The following is a 10961-nucleotide window of genomic DNA, read 5'->3' on the forward strand; positions in this document are numbered from 1 at the left end:
CAATTCATGGGGTTGAAAAGAGTCGGGCATGACTAAGTGACTGAACTGAACTGAACGGAGCTGGGAAACAGTGAAGAATATGCTTTCCCAGGCTGGTGGGGGAGAAGGGTAAAAAGGGAGAAATGCCTTTTTCTGGCCTGATGGTCTGTTATGTTTCTTTTGAGGCAGCAGAACCTATGTGCCAAAAGGACTCCTATTCCCCCATCTTCTCCCCAGAGAGGACAGTGAACAGAATTTGGAGCACGTGGGATGAATGCTTGGCTATCACCTTCCAACAAATCCTTGCGAACAGCCTCCCAAGGGAAGATGGCCTTAGGATTCCAGTGTTCAGCTTGAACTTGTCAGCATGAACAGAGCTCATCCCTGTCTGGAAACACCCTGTTCTCACACTAGGGACTCATGCCACCCCATTGTGCTTATGTATGTGGTCCCAAAGGGACAGGGTGGGGATAAGGATGAGGGTGATGAGAGAGATGGAGAATGTATGGGTCAGTGCGAACTCACCATGGGTGCTTGGGAAACTTCTGGAAGGAGGCCACCTTGTCATTCTGTTGAAATGGCATTTCCTTAACAATTTTCACACACAACCCACTGGCCCCATTTGATACACAGAGTCAAATATATTGAGAATTTGTCTCTTTATTGCTAATACAAGTAGAGGAGTATGGGTGGCATGGGCAGCACAGGCAGCCCAGGTGTCAGTGGCACCAGAAGAACCCATCTCCATTATGGCTCCAGAACCAGGACGGGATCTTAGGACCCATCCAACAGGATGAGGTAAAGGTGCCTCATGGCAGCAGGTGGTGCTGGAGCTTGAACCACGGCTGCTCTCTCATTTCTCCGACTCTTGGCTCTTCTATTCTTAAACCAAACCTACAATCAGAGGGGAGAGAAGATTGGTTTAGGGTATTGAACAGTTAATGTTATAATACAAAAAGCATAGCTTGCAACTTTATATGACTGAGATTTCCAAGGGCATCAGGAGATGCTATTTCCTTCTTGCTAAAGTACCTCAGGAAAATTAAACCACCACACCCCCGCCCCCCTTTTCAGTTCACTCTTAATGAGCTCTGCTGTGGGCCCAGTTCTGGCATAAGATTATTATTTTTATCTCTCTTGATGAGATTTTCATATTCTAATTTTTTCCCAAGTATTGGATGCAGGTTTAATTTATAAATCGTTGTACCGGGTCCTTGCTATTGATAAAATGCCCAGTAACAGGATAAAGAATGGCCTCTATTCTGACAGCTGATCATCAGCCATCTGGCTACCTCCTGCCCTGTCCTCACTAGGGAGAGGGTCATCTTGTTGGGGGTGGATTTAGACATGGTAAGTAGTGGATCTATTTAAGGTCATACTGAGGGGAACGGCTCGCTATTTGAAAAGCCTATCTTTGGTGTGAAGTACATAATTAATAGGAAGGAACTTGTTGGATTTTTAAACAGAAGGATGTCTAAGGGGTCATTAGTCCTCTGAAAGGTCTTAAGAGTTAGAAAGGTGGTCTGGCAAAGGAGCCCAGGGTGGGTTGTGACTTGTCTCACTGGGAAATGAGAGTTGCTGAAGCTCTAGACACTGCCTTGATATTTTAGCCTTTAGTGTTAAGTTGAGATCAACTCAACCCAAGTTAACAAAGACTCTTGAAAACCTTAGGCCACCCAAGAGTGTAGAGGAAAGAGGCATACCATGGTCACCATTGTCAATCCTGCATGTTCCAACCTACCCCACCCTACAAATCTTCCTGGGCTTGGGACCAAGGCAGCTCACTCTGCTCTGGCTGGAGTTCCAGGATCCTGGACTGGAGCTGCTGGTGTCCAGCATGGCAGGTTATCCTAGGTGCTGCAACTCAACCAGGAGGTCCCAATCCCATCCCTTATTCTTAAGTCAAGAAGGTGGAACAGGCATTTTTGGAAGATAGTGGACAACAATGAGAGCAAGGGATCATTAAATGGCTCCTCCCTAAATATCTGCCCATTATATATTAATATAGATTTTTTTTATCAACATGGAACGCTCTCTAAGCAAGTTATATTATTAAGGTGAAGAACAGTGTGTATAAATATCATTTATATTTTTTAAAGAATATACACATAATTGCCTTTATATGCATTGAATACTTCTGTTAAGATTTATACAAAACCACTTTGCTGTACACCTGAAACTAACACAACAATGTAAATCAACTATACTCCAATAAAAACTAAAAAATAAGATTTATATGAAGCAAAGAATGGTTGCTTTGGGGAGGAGAACTATAGTTGGAGGGCAGGGTTGAAAATTAAGTCTGTCCACTATTTTTGCAAACAAACCAACGAAACTGTCAGACTTCACCGTCTCTCAATGTCCTAGTTAATGGGGGTTGACACTGTATTTAATCCTTTTGAAAGTTCCCAAACTGTAAAGTTTAAGTGACCCAAAGGGCCCTCTTTCCCTACCTGAGACCTCATTTTCATTCTTCTCTCTTAGGATTTGCAGTTTCTCTGCTGCATGGATAGTCTAAACCAGGCTGGTGTAACAGGGCTCATTTTAGGGGCTCGGGCTCTAAATGTACCACCAGTGGTCAAATCTCTGTAAACAGAATCAAAGCCCAAAGCTGGTTGTGCCCTAGGCTCACATTAGGTCTGTATTTCCAATACTGGTTTCACAAAATAGCTCTATTTGCAAGTGAAAGGTGGAAAATCATGTATTACTGAAAATTCATGCTGTACGGTTTGGAAATAGATGAGAATACTAAGTTTTCCCCTGATTTGTTTCCTGTGGCTCATATTCTCTTCAGAATACCACCAAAAGAGGACCATGTAAACCTGGGGAGGGAGAAAACAAGTCACTAAACTTTTTCTTTTCTTCTGCAAATGCCTGGGCAGCCTGAGAAAGTCTTCCTAACCTCCTTCTAACCTTTTCAACCTGAGCCAGGCCTGTGGGCCCAGGTTGGGGTGTTAGGATGCCGATACTCAAGAAGCTGACTGGTGGGCTGCTTTTCAGGCACCCTGCCACCGGCTCCGTAGCGCTGGTCCCTGGCTCACGCATGCACTCTGTAGCAAAGCTAATCAACTCTCGTCCTGGTTTTCTTTTCTTTTCGGGCAAATAAAGCTTTGATAAAAATTATGGTGTTTTTTGGTCACCTTTTGATTTCAGGACCTACAAATTAGTTATCACTGCCTGAGGGAATGAATAGTGTTTAAAATTAATATAGCTAGGAATCTACCCTGACATGAGGGCCACCCACCCCTCACCAAACAAATTCCATAAAACTCGCCTCTTCACCAACAAGGCGAGTGTAGGATGATATGAGAGAATAGCATTGAAACATGTGTATTACCATATGCAAAACAGATGACCAGTGCAAGTTTGATGCATGAAGCAGGGCACTCAAAGCAGGTGTGCTGGGACAATCCAGGGGAGTGGGGTGGGGAGGGAGGTGGGGGGGGGGGTTCAGGATGGTGGGACACATGTACACCCATGGCTGATTCATGTCGATGTGTGGCAAAAACCACCACACTATTGTAAAGTAATTAGCCTCCAATTAAAATAAACTAATTAAAAAAATAGTCCTACCAAAATGGGAAAAACATCCTTAGATGTTAGAAATTCCTCAAGAGAATACTCACTTATACATTTAGTAGATTCATAGTGTTGAATTTGGGTAGTATCTGTAATTCTTCTCTAACCTTTTCATACTTCTTGGGTCAATTAATATTAATTCAATTATTCTTTTTGCTCTTTTATTCTTTAGACAAATTTCCAAAGTTTGCAAACTTTCCCCCCATTCTCATCATAATGTGACTATTCTAGCAATGTTTTCAGATTGATACATCCAAGTATTCTAGAAAATTAAAATTTAGGGCTGCCACTCTCTATACTGCCATCCCAAACACTTAAAAACAAAAGAAGGAGGGCCAGGCAATTAGACTTTTAAACTATCTTCCCCTATCAGTCTCAGCTTAACTAAACATTTATTAGTCACTCACATGATGTGTTCTGTGGATAAATTACTCCTCACCCTGATATTTATCAATTCACTCATTTAGCAAAGAGTTTTAAATAATTTAGTACAATTGAACCCTCTTACAACCTGCTCCTCTGTATATTAATTTTAATACTTCCAAAGTCAGGCTGAGCCCCAACATGACTCCACACAGAAGTGCTCCCTAGAGGATACCACTGTTAGGAGGAGTTGAACCTTACTGAATATACACATATACATGTATGCTGCTGCTGCTGCTGCTGCGAAGTCGCTTCAGTCGTGTCCGACTCTGTGGGACCCCATAGACGGCAGCCTACCAGGCTCCTCTGTCCCTGGGATTCTCCAGGCAAGAGTACTGGAGTGGGTTGCCATTTCTTTCTCCAATGCAGGAAAATGAAAAGTGAAAGTGAAGTCGCTCAGTCGTGTCCAACTCCTAGCGACCCCATGGACTGTAGCCCACCAGGCTCCTCCATCCATGGGATTTTCCAGGCAAGAGTACTGGAGTGGGGTGCCATTGCCTTCTCCAATGTATATAGATATACGTATCTATGTTTGTAAATATATATATATTTAAATTTTATACACAGATTAGGGAAAGCATTTCGTTTTTTCTCTTCCTTTAGGAAATCATGTTCCCTCTGGTAACAGGAAATATGTATAAGCTGGAGTTTGCTACCCACAAAGACTACTAAAATCAAAACTTATTTGCCAACATAAAAAAGACAACATGAGAGTATCGAGAGTATCCAGGTCAAGGTGTTCAAATCCCCAAAGTTTTAGAATGGCTGCCCTGCTAAGTTTTTTTCAGGCTTACTGACCTGCACTCTGGTGGCAGTCACACCCAAGCGTCTCGCAATCTCCCTTCTGAGGAAAGAAAACCACAAGTGTTTAGTATTTGAGTTGTAGATAAAATGAAATATATAGATATATGTTTTATGCTTATTTTAAAATTTGTATTCTTCCCCCCTCTGAAAGAAGAATAGTGGTTATCAGGGACTGGGAGAAGGGGGGACCAGACTGTTCCTATGTAATGGGTTCATAGTTCCAGTTTTGCAAGAGGAAAAGAATTCTGGAGATGGTTTGGTGGTGATAGTTGCACAATAAGAATGCACTTATTTTAATATCATGGAAGTGTACAGTTAAAAATGGTAAAGGGGTTTCCTTGGTGTTTCAGTGGTAAAGACTCCACCTGCCAATGCAGGAGAAATGGGTTTGATCCCGGATCAGGGAAGATTCCACATGCCACGGAGCAACCAAGCCTGGCCACAACTACCTAGTCTGTGCTCTAAAGCCTGGGAGCTGAAGGAACTGAAGCGCAGGTGCTGCAAACTACTGAAGCCAGGGGGCGCTCTAGCCCACGCTCCGCAGCAAAAGCCACGTAATGAAAAGCCCGCGCAACGAAAAGCCCGCGAACTGCAACTTAGAGAGTAGCGCGCACCCCGACCCCCTCTGCCTCAGCCTCTAGAGAAAAGTCCTATGCAACTAAGACCAAGTTCAAAATATATAAATGAAAAAAATTTTAAATGGTAAAGATAGCAAATTTTATATTATGTGTATTTTACTACAATAAAAATTCAGAAAAATAAATATATTAGTTTTATAAAGCATAAAATGGGCAAAGGATTTGAATAAGCACATTAAAGGATGTTCAACATCACTAAACAGGGAAATGCAGATCAACATCACAATGAGATACCACTTCACATTCATTAAGACGACTAATAATCAAAAAACAAACAAAAAAAGCATTGGCAAGAATGTGCAGAAATTAGAATCCTTGTACACTCCGAGTGGGAATGTAAAATGGTGCAGCCACTATGGAAAAGAGAACAGTAGCTCAAAAGGAAAAAAAATAAAAAACCACACCCTAAAATCGGAATTACCATATGATTCAGCAATTCCATTTCTGGGTATAAACCTCAAAGAATTGAAAACAGTGAGTCAGTTATTTGCACACCCATGCTCATAGCAGCGTTATTCACAATAGCCAAAAGGTAAAAGCAACCCAAGTGCTCATTAGTAAAGGAACAGATAAACAGCAGTATCCATGTATAATGGAATATTACTCAGCCCTAAAAAGGAAGGAAATTTCGACATGTGCTCCAACATGGATGAATACTGAGGACATTATACTAAGTGAAATAAACCAGTTACAACAAGACAAACACTGTACAACTCCACTTATATGAAGCACCCAGAGTAGTGAAATTCATATAAAGAGAAAGTAGAAAGAAACATGGTCCTCAGAGGCTTGAGGGGGTGGGGGAGGTGGATGGTGGCTTGCCTTCCACATCCAGTTTTAGTTTTGCAAGATAAAAAATTCTGCAGCTTGCTTGCCCAACAATATTAATATCCTTAACACTACTGAACTGGACACTTAAATGAGCCCAAACCCACTGGGACCCAGCGCCCCCAGAGCCCGCCACGTACCTGGTGAGTAAGTCCGGGTACTCAGTCTCCTGGAAGAGGTCCTCCAACTCCCGCAGCTGCGGGCCCGTGAACTTCCTGTTCTGCCTGCGACGGTGCGGCGGGCTCTCCGGCTGCTCGGCCTTGGCGACAGCCATCACCAAGCCTGGCTCCTCAGCTTGCTCCTCAGCTGGTTCCTCAGCTGCCTCCTGCTCTGGCTCCTGGTGGCCATTGCGACGCTGGTGGTTCCAGGTGCCACCTTGGTTCCAGTAGCCCATGTTGAGGAGGTTCATGTAATTCATGTTACCCACGAAGCTCAGACCTCCTCCTTCCACCGAGCAGCCTTCTTTGTCTTCTGGCACTAGATCCTCCACAAATGCAGGTCTTACATCCAAAGTGCAAGCTCTCAGGCAGTAGGGGCCACACTGGTGCTCCCCGGTCAGAGGCTCCATGGCTGGTGCGCTGTGGAAGCTCGGTGCCTCTACGAGCTCTGCTGAGTGCAAAGAGCTCGAGCGCCTCGGGCCTGTGCCTGGTACGGTATATAAAGGTCTGGGCTGGGTTCACCCCCCCCCCACTCCGCGCTCCGCCTTGAACGATTGCTATTGGCTCTCTTTTTACCGCTAGCCACTAGGGGTGAGACTTGCTTAGGCGCGAAAGCGCTGGGGCGTGGCCCCCAAATGGGGACACCCAGGAATATCAGTGTGCTGGTGGGAGCACGGGTGTTGTGGAATTGGGGCTTTGGTTTACAGTTCAGTTCACTACTCCCCACTTGCAGAGTGTCCACCCTGAGGAAGGGGCTATCCTGGGTAATGCAAGCTGATTTTGAGGGGAGGAGTAGGGGAAGGGTGGGAGGCATGAGACCTCACAGTAATAGTAAGAGCCCTTGTGGGAAAGTTTGCAGTCTGTTACAGGGTCCAACCTTTAATATTTGGAAGCCTGCACATGCCACGGGCTAGTGATGAAGGTGAAACAATTAACTAGGGTACTGCTTTCTCTGAGTTTCTCCAGAGCACGCCATGTTCCTGCCGTTGCTGGGAGCAAGATCTCGCAGCTGGACTGCAAAGGATTCTGGGACAGATAAGCTCTGCAAGAAACTCCCTACAGCTGAGAAAATATAAGCACTCCAGGGTTTTAGCAATGTATGCACATCAGAGTGCAGGTGTGCACCACAGCCCTGGGCTTAGTGTATCCAAGAACGTTTGCCTTGCACGGGCTCACAACAGCACAGTGCAGTTAGCATCTGTTGCTGTGCTCCAGCCCAGCATCTCTGGTGCAGGTCTTCTGCACAAGTTCAGTCCGTCCTGTGCTGAGCTCCTACTGGGAACCCAGGTGAATTTCCCCCTTTCCCCCTCCCTTTCGATAGGAATAGCATTCCAATCTCTGGCTTAGGACAAAATTACATTTTATTTATTGTCAAATAAAAGAGATCCAGGCCAGATTGAGAACACTATGGTTCCCCCTTCAAGTTGTGTTTTGTAGATGCTCTGGGAGGTGTTAATATCCTGAATATTCAAAATAGCTTCTCATAATAGGCCCTATGCTTAGTATCATATATGATTTATCCTGTTTTTACCGTCACAACCACCATTGTCTTCAGCATCCTTTTATGAAAGAAATTTAATTATTTTTGTAGGATCACAGGGCTTAAGCACCTCATTTGCTGTGCCTGATAGATAAGTGCCCCCTGCCTCATGTTTCTGGAGAATGTCTAAGAAATCATCTAAAAGGGGGCAATTGAACAATTTACTTTAAAAAATACGTCAAGAGATGGCAATCCTACAGCCTCCCTGACTTTAACCAAGATATTCCATCCTCAGACTAACTCTTGCTGGATTATGCAGGCCTCCTCATCTCTTGGCTAGATTCTGTGTGATGATTTTTGGCCTTGGAGCAGTTATTACATGAGAGACCTACACAGGTTCTCCTCATGGTTTGCATTAGACTAGCTAGGACATCTGTGACACTTCAGGGGGTGTGCATGCGTGCATGCTAAGTCCCTTCAGTTGTGTCTGACTCTTTGAGACCCTATGGACTGTAGCCCTGCCAGGCTCCTCTGTCCATGGGATTATCCAGGCAAGAATACTGGAGTGGGTTATCATGCCCTCCTCCACGGCCGAAGGTGTCCTCCAGTGTTATCTAACCTCCAGGCACCCGTGTATCCCAGGTAACTATTGCCCTGCTACTGCTGTTGCTAAGTCACTTCAGTCGTGTCCGACTCTGTGCAACCCCATAGACGGCAGCCCACCAGGCTCCCCCGTCCCTGGGATTCTCCAGGCAAGAACACTAGAGTGGGTTGCCATTTCCTTCTCCAATGCATGAAAGTGAAAAGTGAAAGTGAAGTCTCTCAGTCGTGTCCGACTCTTAGGGACCCCAAGGACTATTGCCCTACAGTCATGGTAATATTTTTATTTAAAAATTTAAAGTTAAATTTAATATAATGTTAATTTTTAAATAAAAAATTAGAAATGGAGCCACATTCTAAGCAAAGGTAGATGGGAATCATAATCTGATGGAACCAATTTATGAAAGCAATGGCTCTGGAGCCAGAATGACTGCATGCATCTAAACCGTAGCTTTGTTCATTCACGGGCAAGCTGGCTAATCTGGTGAGCTGCTTATTCTTTGCCTTGGTTCAATTATCTTTAAAACGAGGATAACAATTATAACTACCAAGTGAAACGAGGTGTTGTGAGGATCAATAGAGGCGGGAATAATAAAACTTCACGAATGACCACACATTTCCTACTTTAATCACTTTTTTATTTTTTTAACGAATGCCCCACATAAGCAGTTAGGTGAAGAAGCTAAGAGTCAGACAGGTTCATGCCCGGCCCACAACACATGGCAAGTCAGGCTTTGGCCTTGCTCTCCTGATTGCCTCCTTTACATTATTGGTGGTGTTTTTTTCTCCCCATAATGTGTATTTCTTCCTGTTTTCTCTTTTTTTCCCCCATCTCATCATTTTTTTCCCTCCTTCCTCTTTCTTAACTGAGGATAGAACCCAAGGATCACATTTAGCCCAGTGGGTGTCAGTCAGTTAAAGGGGCAAGTGGTCAAGTCCTGTTGTGCTGATGCCCTGGATGCTGCAAAGGGCAGGGGCCTTTCTCTGCTCTGAATCACCATGAAAACCATGGTCTCCAGCATTGTCTCTGGCTAGCAACTGACTCAACTGGTCTGCCTCTCTATTTATTTTTTATTTATTAAAACACTATTTTATTTTTTAAAAATATTTATTTATTTGGCTGCACTGGGTCTTAGTTGCCACACTCAGGATTCTCCATCTTCATTGCAGCATGCGGGATCTTTTAGTTTCGGCATACAAACTCTTAGCTGCAGCATGTGGGATCTATTGATCGTTTACCCACCAGGGATCCGAACCCGAGCCTCCTGCCTTAGGAGCACAAAGTCTTAGCCATTGGACCACTAGGGAAGTCCCTGCTTTTCCATTTAATGTGCCAAAAACTTAAAAAAAAAACCCAAACAAATAACTAATATCTGTAAATATATGCAGGAAGTTTAAAAAAGAATAGAACACCACTTCAGAGTACATACTGTCTCCCCCAAAATAAAGGGTATATAAGTTGTCCACCCTTAGAAAGTGTCTCCATGTCTTTCCTCATGGCAGACTCTCTAAGGGTTTTTCTTTGGGATTTGGCTTATTGGGGGCAGGGGTAGGGGAGGCTGTGTAATTATGAGTCTGTATTATGCAGAAAGAGGCCCACATAGACTAAGCTTCCTGATATCCTGAATTGTGAGTGGAGGCTTGTAGCCAGTATGCCCTCACTGTGAATCTCCCTACACTGCCCCTCTTCACCTTTTCTCCCCCAGGGCCTAATTCTGTGCTCAAAGCCCTTTGCTTGTCCTAATAGCACTCTATTTTGCCAACAGAAAGGGTCTCTCTTGCCTAGTCAAAGGTAATCAATCTCAGACTAGCAGATTCTGCCCAGTGTTTATTTTCCCCTGAAGATTCTTCTAACTTATTCAAAGGCTTCTATCACTGTACTTAATCAAAGATGAGGCTTTCAGAACATCAGAAGGCGTAGGCTAAGAAGCAACCAGTTCTGAGTATTGGACAAGTCCTTTATTTTTCTGGACACTGAGCCAGATCAGATGTTTACACAAGATTTAGTTCAGCTCAGTTGCTCAGACGTGTCCGACTCTTTGCGACACCATGAATCGCAGCACACCAGGCCTCCCTGTCCATCACCAACTCCCGGAGTCCACCCAAACCCAAGTCCATCGAGTCGGTGATGCCATCCAACCATCTCATCCTCTGTCGTCCCCTTCTCCTCCTGCCCTCAATCTTTCCCAGCATCAGGGTCTTTTCAAATGAGTCAGCTCTTTGCATCAGGTGGCCAAAGTATAGGAGTTTCAGCTTCAACATCAGTCCTTCCAATGAACACCCAGGACTGACCCCCTTTAGGATGGACTGGTTGGATCTCCTTGCAGTCCAAGGGACTCTCAAGAGTCTTCTCCAACACTACAGTTCAAGATCATCAATTCTTTTGCACTCAGATTTCTTTATAGTCCAACTCTCACATCCATACATGACCACTGGAAAAACCATAAGCTTGACTAGACAGACCTTTGTTGG

General features: G+C 44.3%; 1 protein-coding gene across 1 annotated transcript; it reads right to left on the bottom strand.

Moving 5' to 3' along the window:
• Window positions 1–621: 621 nt before the first annotated feature.
• On the bottom strand, window positions 622–6920 carry LOC112445157 (rhox homeobox family member 1-like). Its single transcript, XM_024988746.2, has 3 exons — window positions 6392–6920; window positions 4780–4825; window positions 622–873 (listed from the first exon to the last, which is right to left on the bottom strand). The coding sequence occupies exons 1-3, from the start codon at window positions 6817–6819 to the stop codon at window positions 754–756; spliced, it is 594 nt and encodes a 197-aa protein (XP_024844514.1). The 5' UTR covers window positions 6820–6920; the 3' UTR covers window positions 622–753.
• Window positions 6921–10961: the final 4041 nt, after the last annotated feature.

The sequence above is a fragment of the Bos taurus genome, chromosome X (assembly GCF_002263795.3).
Source record: "Bos taurus isolate L1 Dominette 01449 registration number 42190680 breed Hereford chromosome X, ARS-UCD2.0, whole genome shotgun sequence".
In the NCBI taxonomy this organism is placed as follows: Eukaryota; Metazoa; Chordata; class Mammalia; order Artiodactyla; family Bovidae; genus Bos; species Bos taurus.

Bases quoted from the DNA above. Each gene is read 5' to 3' on its own strand.
- LOC112445157 (XM_024988746.2), bottom strand. From the start codon at position 6,819: ATGGAGCCTCTGACCGGGGAGCACCAGTGTGGCCCCTACTGCCTGAGA. The intron at 4,826-6,391 runs GTACGTGGCGGG...TTCTTTCCTCAG, and splicing joins TACCCGGACTTACTCACCAG to AAGGGAGATTGCGAGACGCT. The intron at 874-4,779 runs GTCAGTAAGCCT...CTCTGATTGTAG, and splicing joins TGACTGCCACCAGAGTGCAG to GTTTGGTTTAAGAATAGAAG.